Source organism: Olea europaea, chromosome 20, assembly GCF_002742605.1.
Source record: "Olea europaea var. sylvestris chromosome 20, O_europaea_v1, whole genome shotgun sequence".
Taxonomy (NCBI): Eukaryota; Viridiplantae; Streptophyta; class Magnoliopsida; order Lamiales; family Oleaceae; genus Olea; species Olea europaea.
Window position 1 is genome coordinate 3,877,048 of NC_036256.1, and position 18,172 is coordinate 3,895,219.

The 18,172-nt window shown below is 30.6% G+C and overlaps 1 protein-coding gene and 1 non-coding gene across 2 annotated transcripts; both read right to left on the reverse strand.

The window, feature by feature from the left end:
- Positions 1–1,281: 1,281 nt before the first annotated feature.
- On the reverse strand, positions 1,282–6,353 carry LOC111368970. Its single transcript, XM_022990461.1, has 2 exons — positions 6,257–6,353; positions 1,282–2,102 (listed from the first exon to the last, which is right to left on the reverse strand). The coding sequence occupies exons 1-2, from the start codon at positions 6,351–6,353 to the stop codon at positions 1,282–1,284; spliced, it is 918 nt and encodes a 305-aa protein (XP_022846229.1).
- A 2,775-nt stretch (positions 6,354–9,128) lies between these two features.
- TRNAL-AAG lies at positions 9,129–9,209 on the reverse strand. The gene has a single exon. It is a non-coding gene; the product is annotated as a tRNA-Leu (tRNA).
- Between the last annotated feature and the right edge of the window lie 8,963 nt (positions 9,210–18,172).

The window sequence follows — 18,172 nt, forward strand, 5'->3', positions numbered from 1 at the left end:
ACACTATATGTAATTTTCATGCTATACATCCATACTTGATCTATATAATTTGGTTGTATTAATATATGTGATCATTGATGGATTTAATTATATTACTTGTAATGAAGACTACTTTAATCCTATGTTGACATAATTAATGCACGAGATTGTTCGAAGATGCTTTTGGTTAGAGCTCATAAAATTATACACATTTATAAGGAACATATGTAACTCAAATGGGAGATTATTGAGAAAAATTAATTTGTCATGTGTGCTCATATATATATAATTGTGGCTAAAGACTATCTTAAAGTTAAGTCCATTTAAAGTGATCTAATGAAGAATTAAACTTATTGAGTTTTTGGCATCTAAATAAAGTATAGGCATAAATATGTATGAAAACCAAATTCCTCGACGGTTGTCTTTCATGATGGACCAAAATACATATGAAAAGTTATATATAAGTTTATGGTCCCCAATTCATTTGTGATTCTCAATCTTTATGTTATCTCATCAACACAATAATTTAAAGAGGAAAATCCACAATCCACAATCAAAATTAACAATCAAGAATCAAAAAGAAGGAACTAAAGCAGTCAAGATTAAAGAGCAAGAATCAAGATTAAAGAGATTCCAATTTGATCTTCAAGATTCAAATCAATGGATCAAGTTATATTCCGCATTAATTAATTTTTTTGATGATTTGACATAGATATCTCGTCAATATGTAAAGTTTCATAAAGTTTAAGTTTCAAAAATATATAACAATACTAACCAGAATAATTAGAGTAAAATTATCGGTCCTTCCAAATAGAATACAAGATATCATGATAATCAATTTTATTTGATGCATATGTTAATTAAGTTTGAGCACTTACCCTCGTTTCTTGGTATAATTGATGTGAGGGACATATTTGGATTACCGTACTAGATAAGAATATAAGAAACAAGATTTTAGTTTCGATTTTAAGTATTTTTGAGTTCAACATGTCGATAATTGGGGAAAACTCCATATACTAAAACTGCTGTCCTCTAGAGTGTTGATCGCCTATCGGATATGATTGACTTAACACCAAGTCTCCTAAATGAAGAGATAGAGAGAAGGAATTTCGTTTGTTCGTCATTTTAAACACGCAAACAATAAAGTATTAGTTAGATCAGAATAGGAGGAAATTAATGTATTACAAAACTCGAATTTTCATAAAACTTATTCTATACATAACACATAAAGAACGAAATTTGAACAAAAAACGAAGAATTTAAAATGTATCAAACTAAGATACAAAACAAAACGGGATGGAGTCAATCTGTATTCTTAGAGACACAGATAAACAAAGAGAATCCAATATTTTCTTGTTCTTCTATCTCCAGATTTTTCTCCTCAAACCACAGTCTGCTATCGAATCCATTCCTCGCCTTGAACATGAAAACAGCTGCATCTCCTGGTGATGATGGATTGAAAAAAAAATTATGGACATCCCACATCATATCCACCAACAATCCATCGAGAAAAATCATCTGATTTCCGCGGAAATTCCACATCAATCTCTTTACTTGGAAAACATTTTTCTTATCTATATAAACAGATAGTACTGGATTCTTTACTCCCCCGTCTTCTGCTGAGAATTTGATCAGTATATCATGATATATTCCTGTATCGCTGAATTTAGCCTTGGTCGAATACACAGAATTACCTGAGAAGTGTTCACTGCGAGAGATCAATGAAAAGTCCCCAACTTTTACATCAGAAACGAGTTTCTTGATGTTCAGTTCATTTTCTATGTCTCCAAGAATTAGGCTTTGCTCTGAGTTGATCAATACTATAACATAAAATCCATTAACTGGTTCTGGTCCCGTTTCATATTGAGCTGGAAAGAGATCCCAAAACACTTCAATTCTTGAATTGCAGGATTCAAAAGTTTTTGCGCCTTTGGTGTCGCGTGAAACGCGAAAATTCTTACACAATTTAGAATCGAAGATGCCAACGGAGAAGCCTTGTTTGCTCCATGTCAGTTTAATCAAGAACTGCTTCTGAGTTGAGAGTTTAACTTTGTAAATACATGTAACAGCATTTTGAACTGAAGGACTCAAGTTTGGGGATTGAAACGCCTGATTTGAAGGGCCTGAACAATAAGAATCAGATACTTTTATAGCATGTTCATTATAACAAGCAGCGATATTTTTCATTGCAGTAAAGAAAATCTGCTAAATTTTAATGGATACTGTAGAGAAAAAAATGCAAGACTCAAGAGATATAGAGTTTATCTCTTGGTTTTGAGGTGGGTTTTTTGGGGGGTAAGGTAGGGTAGGGTAGGGTGGGGTGGGGTGGGGTAGGGGATGAGGTTTATCCCTTGCCTTTCATGGAAGGGAAAGGAGAGCTTGAAGGCTATAGAAGAATAGATATGAATGTGCCTTTCTTCTCTAACAAACAGTACTTTCCTGGAAACAAAAATTTACAGAGATTAAGGAGAGCAAATCCAGTTTATTATACATTTAATAGGATTCTCTAACATTGATAATTATTATGGAGAAACAGAGATACAGATGGATACACCAAAGATTGACTTGATTTGGTTCTTAAGTTGTAGAGAAAAACTTGGTTTAAGTTTAGTAATCTTTATCATATTAAACTAATCAAGTAAATAAAAAAAAAAAAAGGAAGGGAAAAAAAATGGAGGAAGTGGCAGATAAATATTTGATTAATTGTTACTTATTTCAATTGTCTAATGAGGCTACAGGTACATATTATATACAAGTCATTTTAAAACCCCCACATAAGATATTACGTGATTGAAAATGATTAATCAAGAAAATTATGTGTCGAATTTCTTAATTTTCCTTATTCGTATCGTCTGGTAGAATCAAAAATATCAAACATGTTAATCATTAAAATGTAATGATACATTTTTGAAAAATTAATATCGGATTTATATTATATAAGGTGCTAATATAAAAAGAAAGATAACATAGTAACAATTAAAAATTTTAAATTGTTATTGGGAATTACATATATATTATTTAGATTTTGTCTTCAATATGCCCCTCACGTGCATGATTTCATTAGATATGCAGCGGCAAAACTCGAATGAATGACATTTGCCTAGAATATGATCTATGAATTCTAAAATTAAAAGTGATTATGTAGTAAATTTGAATAATATGTGTAATTTAAATTGAGATACAAAGTATATATTGCGTGTTTCTTATTATGTATCCCATAAATAAGATAATCTATGTAATTATTCAATGTGATTTCGAGACATACATGTCATTAGACAACTGCAAAAGCACCTGATATCGAAAATGTCGATTTTGGTTCAACTCTCGAGTAAAATCCCTCTTTTTCTAGAGAGAGAGGATTATACCATTTTTAGAAGTGTGAATGATTTTATTTATCTCCTCATCTCTTCAACTGCAACACCTAATAGAAATGCAGTTGGGAACATTTAATCTAGGCTAAGTTAGAATAGGTTTGGCATGAAAATTGATTTCTCTCCTAACAGATCCTAACACAAATAGATCAAGAAACAATAAAATGCCACCTGTCATAATCCACTCTGACATCAAATCTGATTTTGATATAAAGTCATGTTGATGTTTGTGTGATGTGATTATCGTGTTGTTGAAAGAGGAAAGTTTGTTCATAGAGTAGGTCCTATTTTAAATGCTTCAACAGCCTGTTGTTCGCCCGTTTGAGACATTTTTTAAGAAAAATATGTTTTAAAATAATGAATTTTCGGAAAATATGTGATTAAAACTAGAGAAAAAAATTGAGTTTACGTGTGAAATTACTTTATAAGAAAATGCATGGTTGAAAATGAATTTTGCGAAAAAAGAGGTCAAATGAGGACGAAAAAAGCACCAGCTTTTTTTATCGGATAAGAAATTTAATTTTAGATATTTGGTTATCAAAAGATGTTGAGACAAGTGGGTCATTGTTATTAGAATCGAATTGAACTCGTACATTTAATCGAAAAAATAAAATATCGGTCAAAAACTAATATAGGTTAAACCCCGGAAAACTCGAAACCAATAAAATGACTTATAAACTGACTGTTTCACACCAAAATTTTATTTTTATTTTAAATTTTTTTATAAGCAGTTTGATCTATTGACCTTTACCCCTTTACATTTTACTTTGCCACAATTTTTTATTTTTTATTTATTTATTTTTTATTTTTTGCTGTCTTTTCAAATTATCACCAAAAAATAAAAAATAAAAAATGATTATGCAAAGTTTATCTATCTACTAATGAATGCATTGTACGTTTGGATTGATTTACATCTCTATGTTTAGACTACGAATTGTCTCGACATTTTACTAACGTAAATGTACGAGAGACCATATGAAAAGAAAGGAAGCAGATTCCTATTGCAAGGTAGAACAATCGAATTATTTCCCTTCCTTTATGATACTAATCGAAGCAACGTGGGATGCAAAAAGAATTTTTTTCCTTTCTTACTTTTATTATTAGATAAGATTTTAAGAAATAAGAATATTAAGATGGTAAAGGTATAACATAAGTCTTGACGATTATAACCTTCAATGACATCCCCAAAAAAATAATAATAATAATAATAAAAGGATTATACTTTTCTTGTCCAATTACTCAACGAAATGAACGGCTTAATTGTTAAGCTATATTTGCTTGCCATGATAAAATTCTCATTCTTTAAAAGTGCTCGCTCGTACCATTGTTATAAGCCCGGTTCTTAAATAAATGCAATAAAATTATGATATATTCGGCATGCACTTTAGACTAATAGGATTGGATGTTATCATAAAATATATGTGTGTGTGCGCGCACCATATATTGAACAGTCCCAATAAAACGTTTAACCCCAAAAATCACACTCAATTATGTTAGAAGTTAATAAACAAGACGGGTTTTTCTCCCTTAAAGGGTTTAGATGTTCAACTAGTCTACAGGATTTGAAATCATCAAGATTTCATCGAAAACACCGTGAATCAACTCTACCACTAAGGTTATTGTTCACACATATATCAAAGAAAACCTTCTCACACTTGACATAAGAAACCCGCAAAGAAATAAAAACCAACAGAAAAGAGAAGTGATAAGTGGGGGTATATTGCCCTGAAAACCCCTCTCCATCCAACAGACAAAAAGGTTGCCACGTGTAAGGCCCAGATCAGCTTTCTCCAGTTCAGAAAACGTATCTTCAAAATCGAAGTAGCAATTTTGTTACTAAATCATTGATGAGCTACATGTTTTCTCAACAAGCTCCACCTTGCCGAAGAAATGATTCAACTCTAATGTGTTAAAATTGTATTCAATCATACTCTCATGCAGCTCCAAAACTTGCTCGATGGAACTACCTTAGTGTCTAAATCAGCAAGATTACATTGAGTTGATATCATAACTAGATTAATCAATCCTTTTTCGATCATCTTTTTCACAAAATGGAATTTGATAGCAACATGTTTGGTCCTATCACGTGAATTTCTACTCAAATGAATGGAATTTTGATTATCAGAAAATAACACAACTTCTTTATCAATAAAGCCTATTTCATATAGGAAGCCTCTTAACTATAGCCTCTTCTTTACAACATCATATGTTGTAATGTATTCGTCCTCAGTATAGAATAGAGCTAAAAGTCTTTGCAATTATGATTTTCAACTCACACAAGCATTGCACAAAGTAAAAATATAGAAGTAGATTGCCCCCCGAGGCACAGCTCAACTGGTGGATCAATCAACATTGTCTTGCTTCCAGCGATAGGGTGGAGAGTTCGATTCCTGGTGGGAACCTGCGGCCAAATATTTGGTATGGAGCAATCACTATGGAGGAGGGTCTCTTGTGCGCAAAAGTGTACAGGCAATAAGAGGAACCTATGATCCAGTTGAGGCATAACCCGCGATTTACCCCCTCCAAAGTTCTAGGGGCAAAGGTCTTAGGGGTCTAGAATTTAGTCTAGTGTAAGTTGTGATACCTGGATATCAAAAAAAAAAAAGAAGTACACTCCCGACTTAAAAACACTTAAAAAAAACACGAAAGGGCGTAAAATCTGTCAATGATATTATTTTGTGACGTGTGCTAGCTAAATATGCTTGCCAGCACTAAATATAAATGCAGTTTAATACAAGCATTAACTAAATCAACAACCTAAAGTTGAACACAAATAAATGTTTAAGCAATTTGTCTTCACCCCTGTTATTAGATTGAATATAGGGGGTGGGCGTGGGGTTTTAAAGTGACACGAGCCCCTCGCTAGCTCATGCTGCCGGCTTGCCATCCTCTTTTATCTAAATTACCTGCTAAGTCAAAATCAGTATCCCCATTTAGTATTACCCATTTTGTACCCCTTCTAAACTTCAATCCAAGATTTGTTGAACTATTCTCAAGAGCCATTTTATAGCAATCCAGTGCATCTCACCTTGATTTGCCATGTATTTTGCTCAGCACACTAATTCCATGTGCCAAGTATGGTATTGTATAGACCTTAAGGTACATTATCGACTTAACAACATTGGTACAAGGAATAGTATCCATTCTACTTCCTTAGGTTTAGGTTTACGTGACAGGTCCAGTGAGAGTTTAAAATGGTTGGCTAATGATAGTGTTACAACTTTCGCACTTCCTGTAGAGAATTTATTAGGATTTTACTGATACAAGAGGATTGATTCAAGAAAATAACGTTCCCTCCTTTTATTTCAATCATGCTACACCTCCAGTCTCAAATTCAGACTTAAATGATTGGACAATTTGAAAAATTAAAATAAAAACATCCAATTATTTTCTGACACACCAGTCTCTCTCTTTACTTCCCTATTTTTAACCTAGGACAAGTGACTTTATTCTTCTTATTTCTGTTAATTTGCATTCCCAAGGTCCTTTTAGCATGACATGTATCTTCCATTTCAAATTAAAACTACTTTTCTTTTATAAGTTTAATCTTTTTTTCTATTATGACTGTGAAAAGCATGCCATCTACGTAAAGGAGCACGTAAACGAATTTATTACCCCCATTACCATTATAAAGAAGACATCAGCCGAAGCTACCCTTTCTGAAACCAAGACTTGGGATATAAGAATCAAACCTCTTATATTAATGTCTTGGGGCTTGTTTCAAAGCATAAAGTATCTTTTGACAGGTAAAAAAAAATCAGGTTTAGATTTTATTTTCAAAATCATTGATTGATTTATAAAAATGGTTTCATCTCTTCACCATTTAGGATTGCAATCTTAACATCAAACTAGTCTAAAGCCAAATCATATTAAACCCATGTTTGTGCTCCATTAAAATGACAATTCATTTTTCTCTCTTCTTATTAATCTCATATTCTTCAATAAAATAATATTACACGTAAATAAAAAACTTTTCCTTCTTTTTTAATTACGCATTTTCCAAAAAATTACTATTTTGAAATACATTTCTTCCTAAAATCTAATTAGAATGGAGGTCAAACAAGGGTTAAGTCACTATGATTGAAGCATATTTGGCTACGGAAGGTCAATGTATAAATCTCACATGGAATAAACATGAAAAGATAGACTAACAAATTAAAGTTTGGGTTACTCCTCTTAATATATTTGACATTTTAAGATGGAACTTCAAATCTTAATATAGTATCAAAGATTACTAAATTCTAACGAACAATTCAATTCGATTAATACTGAAAAAAATGAGCACGCGAATTTTAATATTAGTTTACTCAAATAAGTCACCATCTTGCACTAACATATTAAGGGATGAATTTCACAAAAAATAAAGATGAAAATATAAACTAACATATAAAGGTTTAGATTAGTTCTTTTAATACAGTTGACCTTTTAAAATAGAACTTCAAGTCTTAATAGAAAATATTTAATTATAGTTTATACCCTCCCTTTAGATGATACATTTTAATACCAACCTAGTTTTGTATCTTGTGCACTCCACATTTGGTTCCCCTTCTTTTATTTTATAAATTCACTTGCAATCTACGACATTTTGATCGTTGGGTTTGTTCACTAACATTCATGTTTTATTTTCTACCAAAGAGTCCATTTCATCTTGCATTGCTATAAGCCACACTTCGAACTCATTCCAACACACTACCTCTTCATAAGTATTCGGGTCAATACTTATAAAGTCCTTGAGTTGTGTATAATGATACGAATTCATCGGTTCTTAATCTAGTAGAAGGAAACAATTACCTTCATCATGTATCTCTTGTTAATTGATAATCAACAAGAAATCAAGGCATACATTAATTTCATTTTTCCTCAACATGCTCTTAATTAAGGTCGTTAGCAATTTCCTCTTCTTCGATTGAGGATTGTCAACTCTTAATTCAAGATATTTTCATCTGTTTTTTTCGTTTATTTTTTATTTCTCTGAAAAAAAAAAAGAAAAAATTTCATCAATAGTAAGATTACGTGCTTGTTCTCGAATCATGTCAAGAACTATAAAATAAGAGTTTTGCTACATAAACAGGGCTACATGACTCCTCTTTTTACAGGAGGGACATGTGCTCCCCTCTTGGCAAGATACCTGTCTTCCCCCCAGAAAAACAGAGTCTATGGCCCTGTTTAAGAAGAATTATTCATAAAATAAAGATAAATAAGATAGAAAAACAATATAAATTTAGAAAATTTATAACAGAAGTCATTATTTTATTTGCACTCTTACAAGTTGGTCTTCAACTAGTGTTTTCTATAACCATTATCCCCGACGTTTCAAATTTATGGTAAAGTTGGTCTCCAAAAGCCTGTTTTCGTGTACTAACCTTCAAAAAGTTCAAATGTTTAAAGACAATTCCTCCCTACCACCCCAAAATGCCCACCATCATTGCACAAGCATGGTTGGTCTAAAATAATATAATCCTTAAAACTTTTCGCAAATGTATTGTTGTCACAATTCAACAATAGAAGGAAATAGTAAAATTATAAGTCGTCACATGTAGTTTTCTTGTATAATCAATTTTTTTTACGAAAAATAAGGCTAAATGAACCTACGTCCCAATTTTATAACTTGGATTTAAATAGTGAAAAAATAATAAAAATAGTAAACGAGATCAATTTGAGAAACTTCAAATCCTTTTGGAAGTGAAAAAATCACCATTCAAATCTGTATGAAAAAATTTGGGCTTTATGACCCGGCCCAAAATTCTGTGGAATCATCAAAAACTTTAAACAAGTGTTTGTTGAGAGTGGGATTTGAACCCACGCCCTTTCGGACCAGAACCTTAATCTGGCGCCTTAGACCAACTCGGCCATCTCAACAGTACGGACAATTATTATTTAGTATTTAATTAGTAGTACTTTAATTACAGGTAACTTAATATTTTAGCATAAATAACTATAATTGAGAACTAATGCTATTGTGCATTATCCACAATGCACCACCTCCTGATAAAAGTGGGGATTTCTTAACTCTACAAATTGATATAACTGTTGGATCATGATTGCGTCATTTTTTGTTTTCATGAAAAATATCGAACAGAGCAAAAGAATTAGATTAAAAATTAACTTGATGACTAAAATAGAACTCATTTAACATTCTACACAAGAATTTATTACTCATACCGATCGTTGTTGTTCTTGTTGGAGGCATTAGAAGTTGTACATCTACACGTGAGAGAATGTTTTTTATAAGACATGAAATGTTGTGATTTACATCAATTAATTCTTACATTTTTATGATTAATTAACACCCAAATGTGCTAAGTACCCTTCTATTGTGATTTAGGTTGCATTTGAATGATCATGGCAAAAGATAGAAGAAAAGAGCGAAAAAAGTGATTTAATGGAAGAAATTGGAAGTTCAAGGACCAAGTTGCAAATAATCCTTAGATGAGACGAGCAATGGAATGAAGATTAAAGATGTTGCGGGTTCAATTGGACGTAATTAGAAGTTGAAGGGTTGGATTGCAGGAGAAACAATTTAAAAGAATCAGAAATTAAATTCGGACTAAAATACAACTTTTGGAAGAAATTTTGCCTAGAGGACGGCCTAGTTATAAAATCTGGGCGACCGCCCAACATTAAAATGGAATTACCAAAGTCAAAAGTCATGCCTGAGCGACTGCCTGAGTTTTGCCTGGGCGACAACCCAGGTCAATCGAGGTGAGAAAAATCTGATTTCCTTTTCTGATTAAAATTTTTATGAAAATGAAAACAAATTTTGGGAGTCTTTTAAAACCCTAGGGATGTCCAAAATGAGGATACCACTCATTATATCATATTCATGAGAATTTTTCTCTCTTTTTTGCTTCAGGATTATTGATGTATTGCTAAACTTCATCTCCTAGTCGATGGATATTGAAGCCTTTGAATCGTTTTCAATTGTAAGATCTACCTAATTTTTATCTTTAATTTATATTTTTAGTATTGAATATTCTTCCATGCTTAATTTTATGATTGTTATGTTTGATTACTAAGTATGTGTTTCAATTTATAGCTAAGTTAAATATCAAATTCATAATTGTTTTATTAATTTAACTTGTGAAACAACTAGGATTAGTAATTTGCTACTTTGGAAAATTATTAAATCTTAGGAAGAATATTTATCTAGGTTAAATGCAAATGATTGACTTATGTTATCTAGTTCATTGATTTCTCTAATTCGAAAATTCATTATTAAATTAAATTCTCGCGCTAGTCTAGGATTGTTTGGTAATGAGGATTAATTAGATTGCTTGTTTCTAATTAATTAAAAGTAAGGAAAAATAGGAAATTGTTTCCACTGGAAAATTGTTTTCCGGTGATGAATACTAAGAGTATGAATTAATAATTATTTGTGAATCAATGATCAATTGTAAATTTCCAACAGTGGATGTTGACTTAGACCAAGATTCGTTCTATTGATTTAATCAAATTTATTAATAGCATTGCTTTTAGTTAGAATTGATTTCATCACAAACAAAACCTCCTCGTTATTGTTAACATTGCATAAAATTAGGCTAATCACTCTTCGTGGGAACGATCCTTACTTCCACTACTACATGCAATTTTTTGAAAGTGTAGGTTTTATTATTTTTGGATGCCTACGACAGCATGCCAGTTTTTATGAAGTGTGAAGTAAGTTCAGTCACATGTACTTTCTAACCTACAATTATAAATAAATAAATAAGTTACTTATTTTAATTGTAAAGTACTGATTGCTTTTAAAATAATTAACATAATTTTTATTTTTTTTATGATCGTGGGTATTCGGGTCAGCTTACACACATCTTAACTAGTCCCACGGGACCCTAAAGTTTACGATCAGGTACTTACCTCAGTAGCCATAAGGAGACTCAAATTGGCAACCATTAGGGAGTAAATCCAAAACCTGACTACTGAGTTATCCCTTAAAGTTAATAATTAACATAATTTCACAGTTAACCAGCAAACATATTATAAATAAAAATTTAGAGAAAGAAATTTGGGGCATGAAAAATATGCGGAATTTTGTACTTGTGGATATTAAATGGAGTGATTGAAAATGATAAATAATGCTAAAATTTTGTGAACAATGCGGAATCAAAATTTTCTATTCTTGAATACAAAGATATCAAATCAGTTTACATCAAACTTGCAAGTTGAGTAACCTCATCTATGATATTTATAACGTCTTCCTAGTTATATTATGAATTTTTTAAATGTACCTCTTCAAAAATTAAAAACCTTGATCTATGCCCATCAAAATTTTAATTTTATAAATTCGAAGGTCACGTCTTCCTTTTTCAAGTTGCTTTTCTTTTTGTGCAACTCTCTTCCTTTTTTGTGAGTCTCGGATAAATTCCTATTCATCAAGATTTACGTACGTGATCTAAAAGATAAAAACGAATAACTCAAAAATTAGTTGCTACAATCCATAGATTTTCAAAATCTTCATTTTTTTTGTTTCTAAAATTTATCTATTTTTATAATAATTTTTTTAAGCTTGGCCAAACATGAATTAAGCTTTTCTCTAATTTTGTTTTTCTTACATTTTCTCAATAAATTTTGCATATAGACAGGGCATTATTATATTCATTACTGCACGTCCCTCTTTTGAATTTATAATAATGTGACAATATTGTCTCACAAGCTTGTGCGTATCTTAATTGAAGATTAGAACTAGCCACCTTATTATATATTTTTAATATTTGCTTTAAGACTGAGAATATAGCCTTTAAAAATCTTTATCACCTTTATAAGACTTGTCTGCTGGATGAAGAAAAATTACATATATTTCACATCTAATCTAAAACCAAAAGCACTTTATTTTCAGCTAATTATATCATCTTTTTGTGTCATCTTTACGAAGATATGATCCAATGTAATTCTTGTGGTTCCATTGAGCAGTATTTTTGCGATTAAAATCTCTCAATCTAGGTATCGCTAATGTAACATTAATTAATAAGTATAATTAAATAACTTTTCACCGTTCATTTAACCAATCATCTAGTATCACCTATACTGAAATTTCAACCCCAGTGAGGTTACATAGTATTATTCAATATATTTAGACAAATTACATTTTACGTTCAATTAAAATAATTATTTAATAAAAAAAAGTAACCGTCATTTAATTGTCTAAATACGTAACTATATTTTTTTTCAAATTTCCCTGATTAAAATTGTATTTATTATAATTTGTAAACTTTTTCAAGCACAAACTATATTTTAATGTGCTACCAATAAACTGTTGTGGGAATGTTATGTGTCACAAGTCTAGAAATAGAACCCATTGTACAAGCTTAGAAAAATTGCCCTAAACGATTTGATCATTCACTTGGGACAAGTCCATAAATCAAATCAATACAAAAGTGGAGTGGAAAGTAATGTAATTTCTTTTCCAAAGTTCCACTCACTTTTAAAAAATCAAACCCCCCGTGACCCACTTAGGACTTCTCTATTTCCAAAGCAATTCTCATCCTCTCAGCCAAATCATCTTTAAGGTATCATGTGTCAATATGTACTTTAATATGGTTTGACAAACCAAAATATTAGCATATAATCAACAAAAAAAGATATTTTAATAAATATGAGAATTACATGATGTGACGTTATATAATAAGATCAATAATTGAGTCTCGTATCTATATATTTATCTTCAACGTCACCCAAGTTTATCATCCTTTTTATTTCTAACATTATTTTCATTGCTTTTATCTCGAATAATCATTTCATTAGTATTGTGATCATCAAAAGAAAATGTATATTTATGTTTAAATTATTTTTCCATCACAATCAACGAAAACAATCAATTCAAGTAAGAAAAAAAATACAAATATCACGGCAAACTCTAAATGTTACATTATCAACTGCATTCCAGTTCAAACAAAGAAAAAAATCACAGCAAGAATTCATTACCATAAAATCGCTAAAACAAGACAGAAAATAGAGCACTTAAGCGGATCCTCAATTCCATTTCATAGAAAAATACAAAAGAAATCATCAAAGAGAAATAATTTCCCAGAGAATGAGGCTTCAAATCTGATTTCTAAGGGGGGAGGAAGAAAAAAACACACTCAATTTTAAGTTGTGACCCACCAAGACACATTGTGGGTCCACCAATGATTCAACTCCATGGGTGTTTAACATCAATTTAAGTAACTAGATGTCATTAAATGATACATTTAATTGAATCAATTAAGTGTAGCAACCTACACTAGTGTTCTAGCAAAATTAATTTATATATAACCACCTATATTAGAGTTCTAGTAACACTGATTTCAAATAGCATTATTTTATATTTAATAGATTTTATTATTTTATAACGTATCATCTGATGATGATCATCCCTAGTAAATAGTTATATTAGGGTATTTTGCCTTGAAAATATTTTCTACAATTGAGGTATTCATGTTGTGTGGCACAATCATAAATCTCTCTTTTTTTCTTTTTTTTTTTCTTTTTTTTTAAGTGACCGCTAATAGAGAGGCAGAGTCAATTCATTTATCCCCTAGAAAGCGCATAGATAATTCCTTAAGAAATTGACTCATAAATTGTGTTCACGTTATGCTCTACATCAAGTAGTGACTGCAATCTCATGTCATGCTCACATTTGCTCTATAATTGAATGTCCTCTCAATGGAGTTGCCATGCGTTAAAATGCATTGAACATTAAGTCGTAGGATCTATTACCTTAATGGATAATCGTCGTCACTATTGATGAATAACATTACTTTACTTTTTCTCATGATAGTGATTTAATCGAGTGGTTTATTTATTTTTCACCAAATCCAATTTTTTTTTTTTCTTTTTGGGACCAAATCTATGTAGAGAACTAAAAGAAGGCAACGTGTTTTATTAGCCACATAACAAAATATCTATACAAGTTGTCAAATCTATGTAGAAGACTGAAAGAAGACAACGTGTTTTATCAACCACGTAACAGGGTATCTATACAAGCTACAGTAGTCATAATCCTTGTACAATTTAAGTACATCAATTCCACCTTTAATTAACTACATCACTAGGAAACATAATTCAACAAATCTATCATAACTAAATTACATCACTAAATAAGACAAAACTAAATATCGACAATTAATAAGGTAAATTTATAGTTGTATTATCTCTAACAATATACTTGTTTTGTTCATTGTATTGACACCAGTGAAGTTTGCTATTTGTGCTCCATATCATCACAATTTTATATTCAATTCACATTATTATACACCGTTAAAATAATACTAAAAGTAACAACATTTTACTTATTGCATTATTATTTAATATCATCCAATTATAATAATCCATAAAATGTTAGGATCATGTGAAGTAAGAATCATTTTTTAGACGATTGTACCCCTACTATACTAAATCTAATTGAACAACACATTCAAAAAAAAATCGGTTCAATAGATTGGGCATTAAATTATACTTATCAAGTAAAAATGAATTAACATCTTCATGTATGTATGTGTTCGCAGTCATTATTTTAACAAAAACGATTTTGCTAGTGGTATATTGGGGCGTACCTAATAGTGTACACCCCACTTACATGGATGAGGGATCCACTCAAATAAAATATCATTTCTTTCACATGGGTCCCACACCCATGTCAGTAGGGTGTACACCATTTGGTACACCCCATTTAAGACAAATTCCAACAAAAATATTAGGATATATTAGCATGGTTTGACAAACCAAAATATTAGCATATAATCAACAAAAAATGATATTTTAATAAATCTAAGAATTATATGATGTGACGTTATATAATAAGATCAATAATTGAGTCTTGTATCTATATATATTTATCTTCAACGCCACCAAGTTTATCATTCTTTTTATTTCCAACATTATTTTCATCGCTTTTATTTTGAATAATCCTTTCATTAGCATTGTGATCATCGAAAGAAAAAGCATATTTACGTTTAAATTATTTTTCCATCACAATCAACGAAAGCAATCAATTCAAGTAAAAAAATATAAAAATCACAGCAAATGCTGAATATTACATTATTAACTGCATTCCAGTTCAAACAAAAAAAAATCACAGCAAGAATCCATTACCATAAAATCGCTAAAACACGACAAAAATTGGAGCATTTAAGCGGATCCTCAATTCCATTTCATAGAAAAATACAAAAGAAATCATTAAAAAAAAAATTCTCAGAGAATGAGATTTCAAATCTGGTTTCTAAGGGGAGCAAGGAAGAAAAAAACACACTCAATTTTAAGTTGGTGGGTCACTTGACCCACGAGGACACGCTATGGGTCCTTCGGTACTCAACTCCATGGGTGCTTAGCATCAATTTAAGTAACAACTAGATGTCTTTAAATGATTCATTTAATTGAATCTATCAAATGTAGCAATCTACACTAGTGTTCTAGCAAAATTAAATTATGTTAACCACCTACACTAGAGTTCTAGTAAGACTGACTTCAGATAGCATTATTTTATATTTAATAGATTTTATCATTTTATAACGTATCATCGGTCACAGATGATGATCATCCCTAGTAAATAGTTATATTAGGGTATTTTGCCTTGAAAATATTTTCTACAATTGAGGTATTCATTTTGTGTGGCACAATCCTCTTTTTCTTTTTCTTTTTCTTTTTCTTTTTTTTTTTATTTTTTTTATTTTTTAAGTAACCGCTAATAGAGAGGCACAGTCAATTCATTTATCCCCTAGAAAGCACATAGATAATTCCTTATGAAATTGACTCACAAATTGTGTTCACTTTATGCTCTATGTTAAGTAGTGACTGCAATTTCATGTCATGCTCACATTTGCTCTATAATTGAATGTCCCCTCAATGAAGTTGCCATGCATTAAAATGCATTGAACATTAAACGTAGGATCTATTACCTAAATGGATAATCATCATCACTATTGATGAATAACATTACTTTTTCTCATGATAGTGATTTAATTGAGTGGTTTATTTATTTTTCACCAAATTCGATTATTTATTTTTTTATTTTTTTATTTTTTTTTAACCAAATCTATGTAGAGAACTGAAAGAAGGCAACATGTTTTATTAGCCACATAACAAGGTATCTATACAAATTGTCAAATCTATGTACAGGACTGAAAGAAGGCAACATGTTTTATTAGCCACATAATAGTGTATCTATACAAGTTACACTAGTCATAATCCTTATACAATTCAGATACATCAATTCTATCTTTAATAAACTACATCACTAGGAAACATTATTCAACAAATCTATCTTAACTAGACTACATCACTAAATAAGATAAAACTAAATATCTACAATTAATAAGGTAAATTTATAGTTGTATTATCTCTAACAATCTACTTGTTTTGTTCATTGTATTGACACCACTGAAGTTTGCTGGTTGTGTTCTCCACATCATCACAATTTTATATTCGATTCACATTATTATACACCGTTAAGATAATACTAACAAAGTAACAACATATTACTTATTGCGTTATTATTTAATATGATCCAATTATAATAATCCATAAAATGTTAGGATCACGTGAAGTGAGAATCATTTTTTGGATGATTGTACCCCTACTATACTTAATCTAATTGAACAACACATTAAAAAAAATAATAATAATAATAATCGGTTCAGTTGATTGGGCATTAAATAATACTTATCAAGTAAAAATGAATTAACATCTTCATGTATGTGTTCGCTGTCATTATTTCAAAATTAATTTTCGTTCAATAATTCATGTTCATGTCTCTCAATTAACATTTATCTTCATTTGTGCATTTCATTGTCATTAATTCTAAATCTACTATTCATATTCAATGTATGCTAATTGACATTCATCTTTATGATCATGCATTTCACTCATATTTAATTATCCACGCTCATGTATGCATTTCACTTTTATGATCGATAATCTTCCTAAATGATTTAATGTTTGTTTTTCGACACGTGTTGATGTTTGTAGTATGCAATAGTTATCATTTTTGAATCCATTTGACATAACTTTTGAAAAGTCGAAAAGAGTATTGAGATCCAAAAGTTATTTTTAGACCTGTCTGGTTAATTTTATAAATTTGATTCTTTTAGTTAGAAGAACTTTTAGATGAAATTGGTCCAATTTGATTTTTTCTAAAGCACTTTTGGAATAGGAAACTCTTTTAAAAGTTAGCTTTCAAATAAAAATTAAAGTAACTTCATCCAAAAGTTCTTCTACAAGAAGCAAAATCAAAATTCATGTCAAATGGACCCTTTATATGAATAAAATTTTTAACTCCATTGGAGTGATCAACCGTCTATGCTCCAGATGCTATGAAGAGATAATGTCAATCTAATATGCATAGTAGATCCATTTTATTGATTTTATCATTTAATATCATATCGTGTGGTGGTCATCTCTAATTAAGATAAATTAATTACATTACTTTTATGCTCTTGTTTGGTGGAAATTAAAATAAGATTTTTGGTAGATTTTAATAAAAGTTTATGAAATATGCGGTTGAAAAGTTATTGGTCACATTAAATGTGTAATTAAAATTAATTATTGACTTTGACATAATCGATACCAAACAGAGGCTATATTGCCCCCAACGTCTTAAAATAATAATTTTACGGTGCTTATAAATGTCATTAAATATTTAGCAAGATATTAGCCCCCGTTTAAGAAATTTTCTGAATAAGTGCAAAAGGCCTCACAGTAAGTGTAGCAATGGATTGCTCGACTTGTGTTCACAAAACAGGCTCGATTTTCTTCCTTTGGCTCCTAGGCCATTCCGAGTCACCCATGAATTCATGACCCGACTCCTTTTTTTTCTCTTTTTTTTTTTTGGGGGGGGGGGGGGGGGGGGGGGT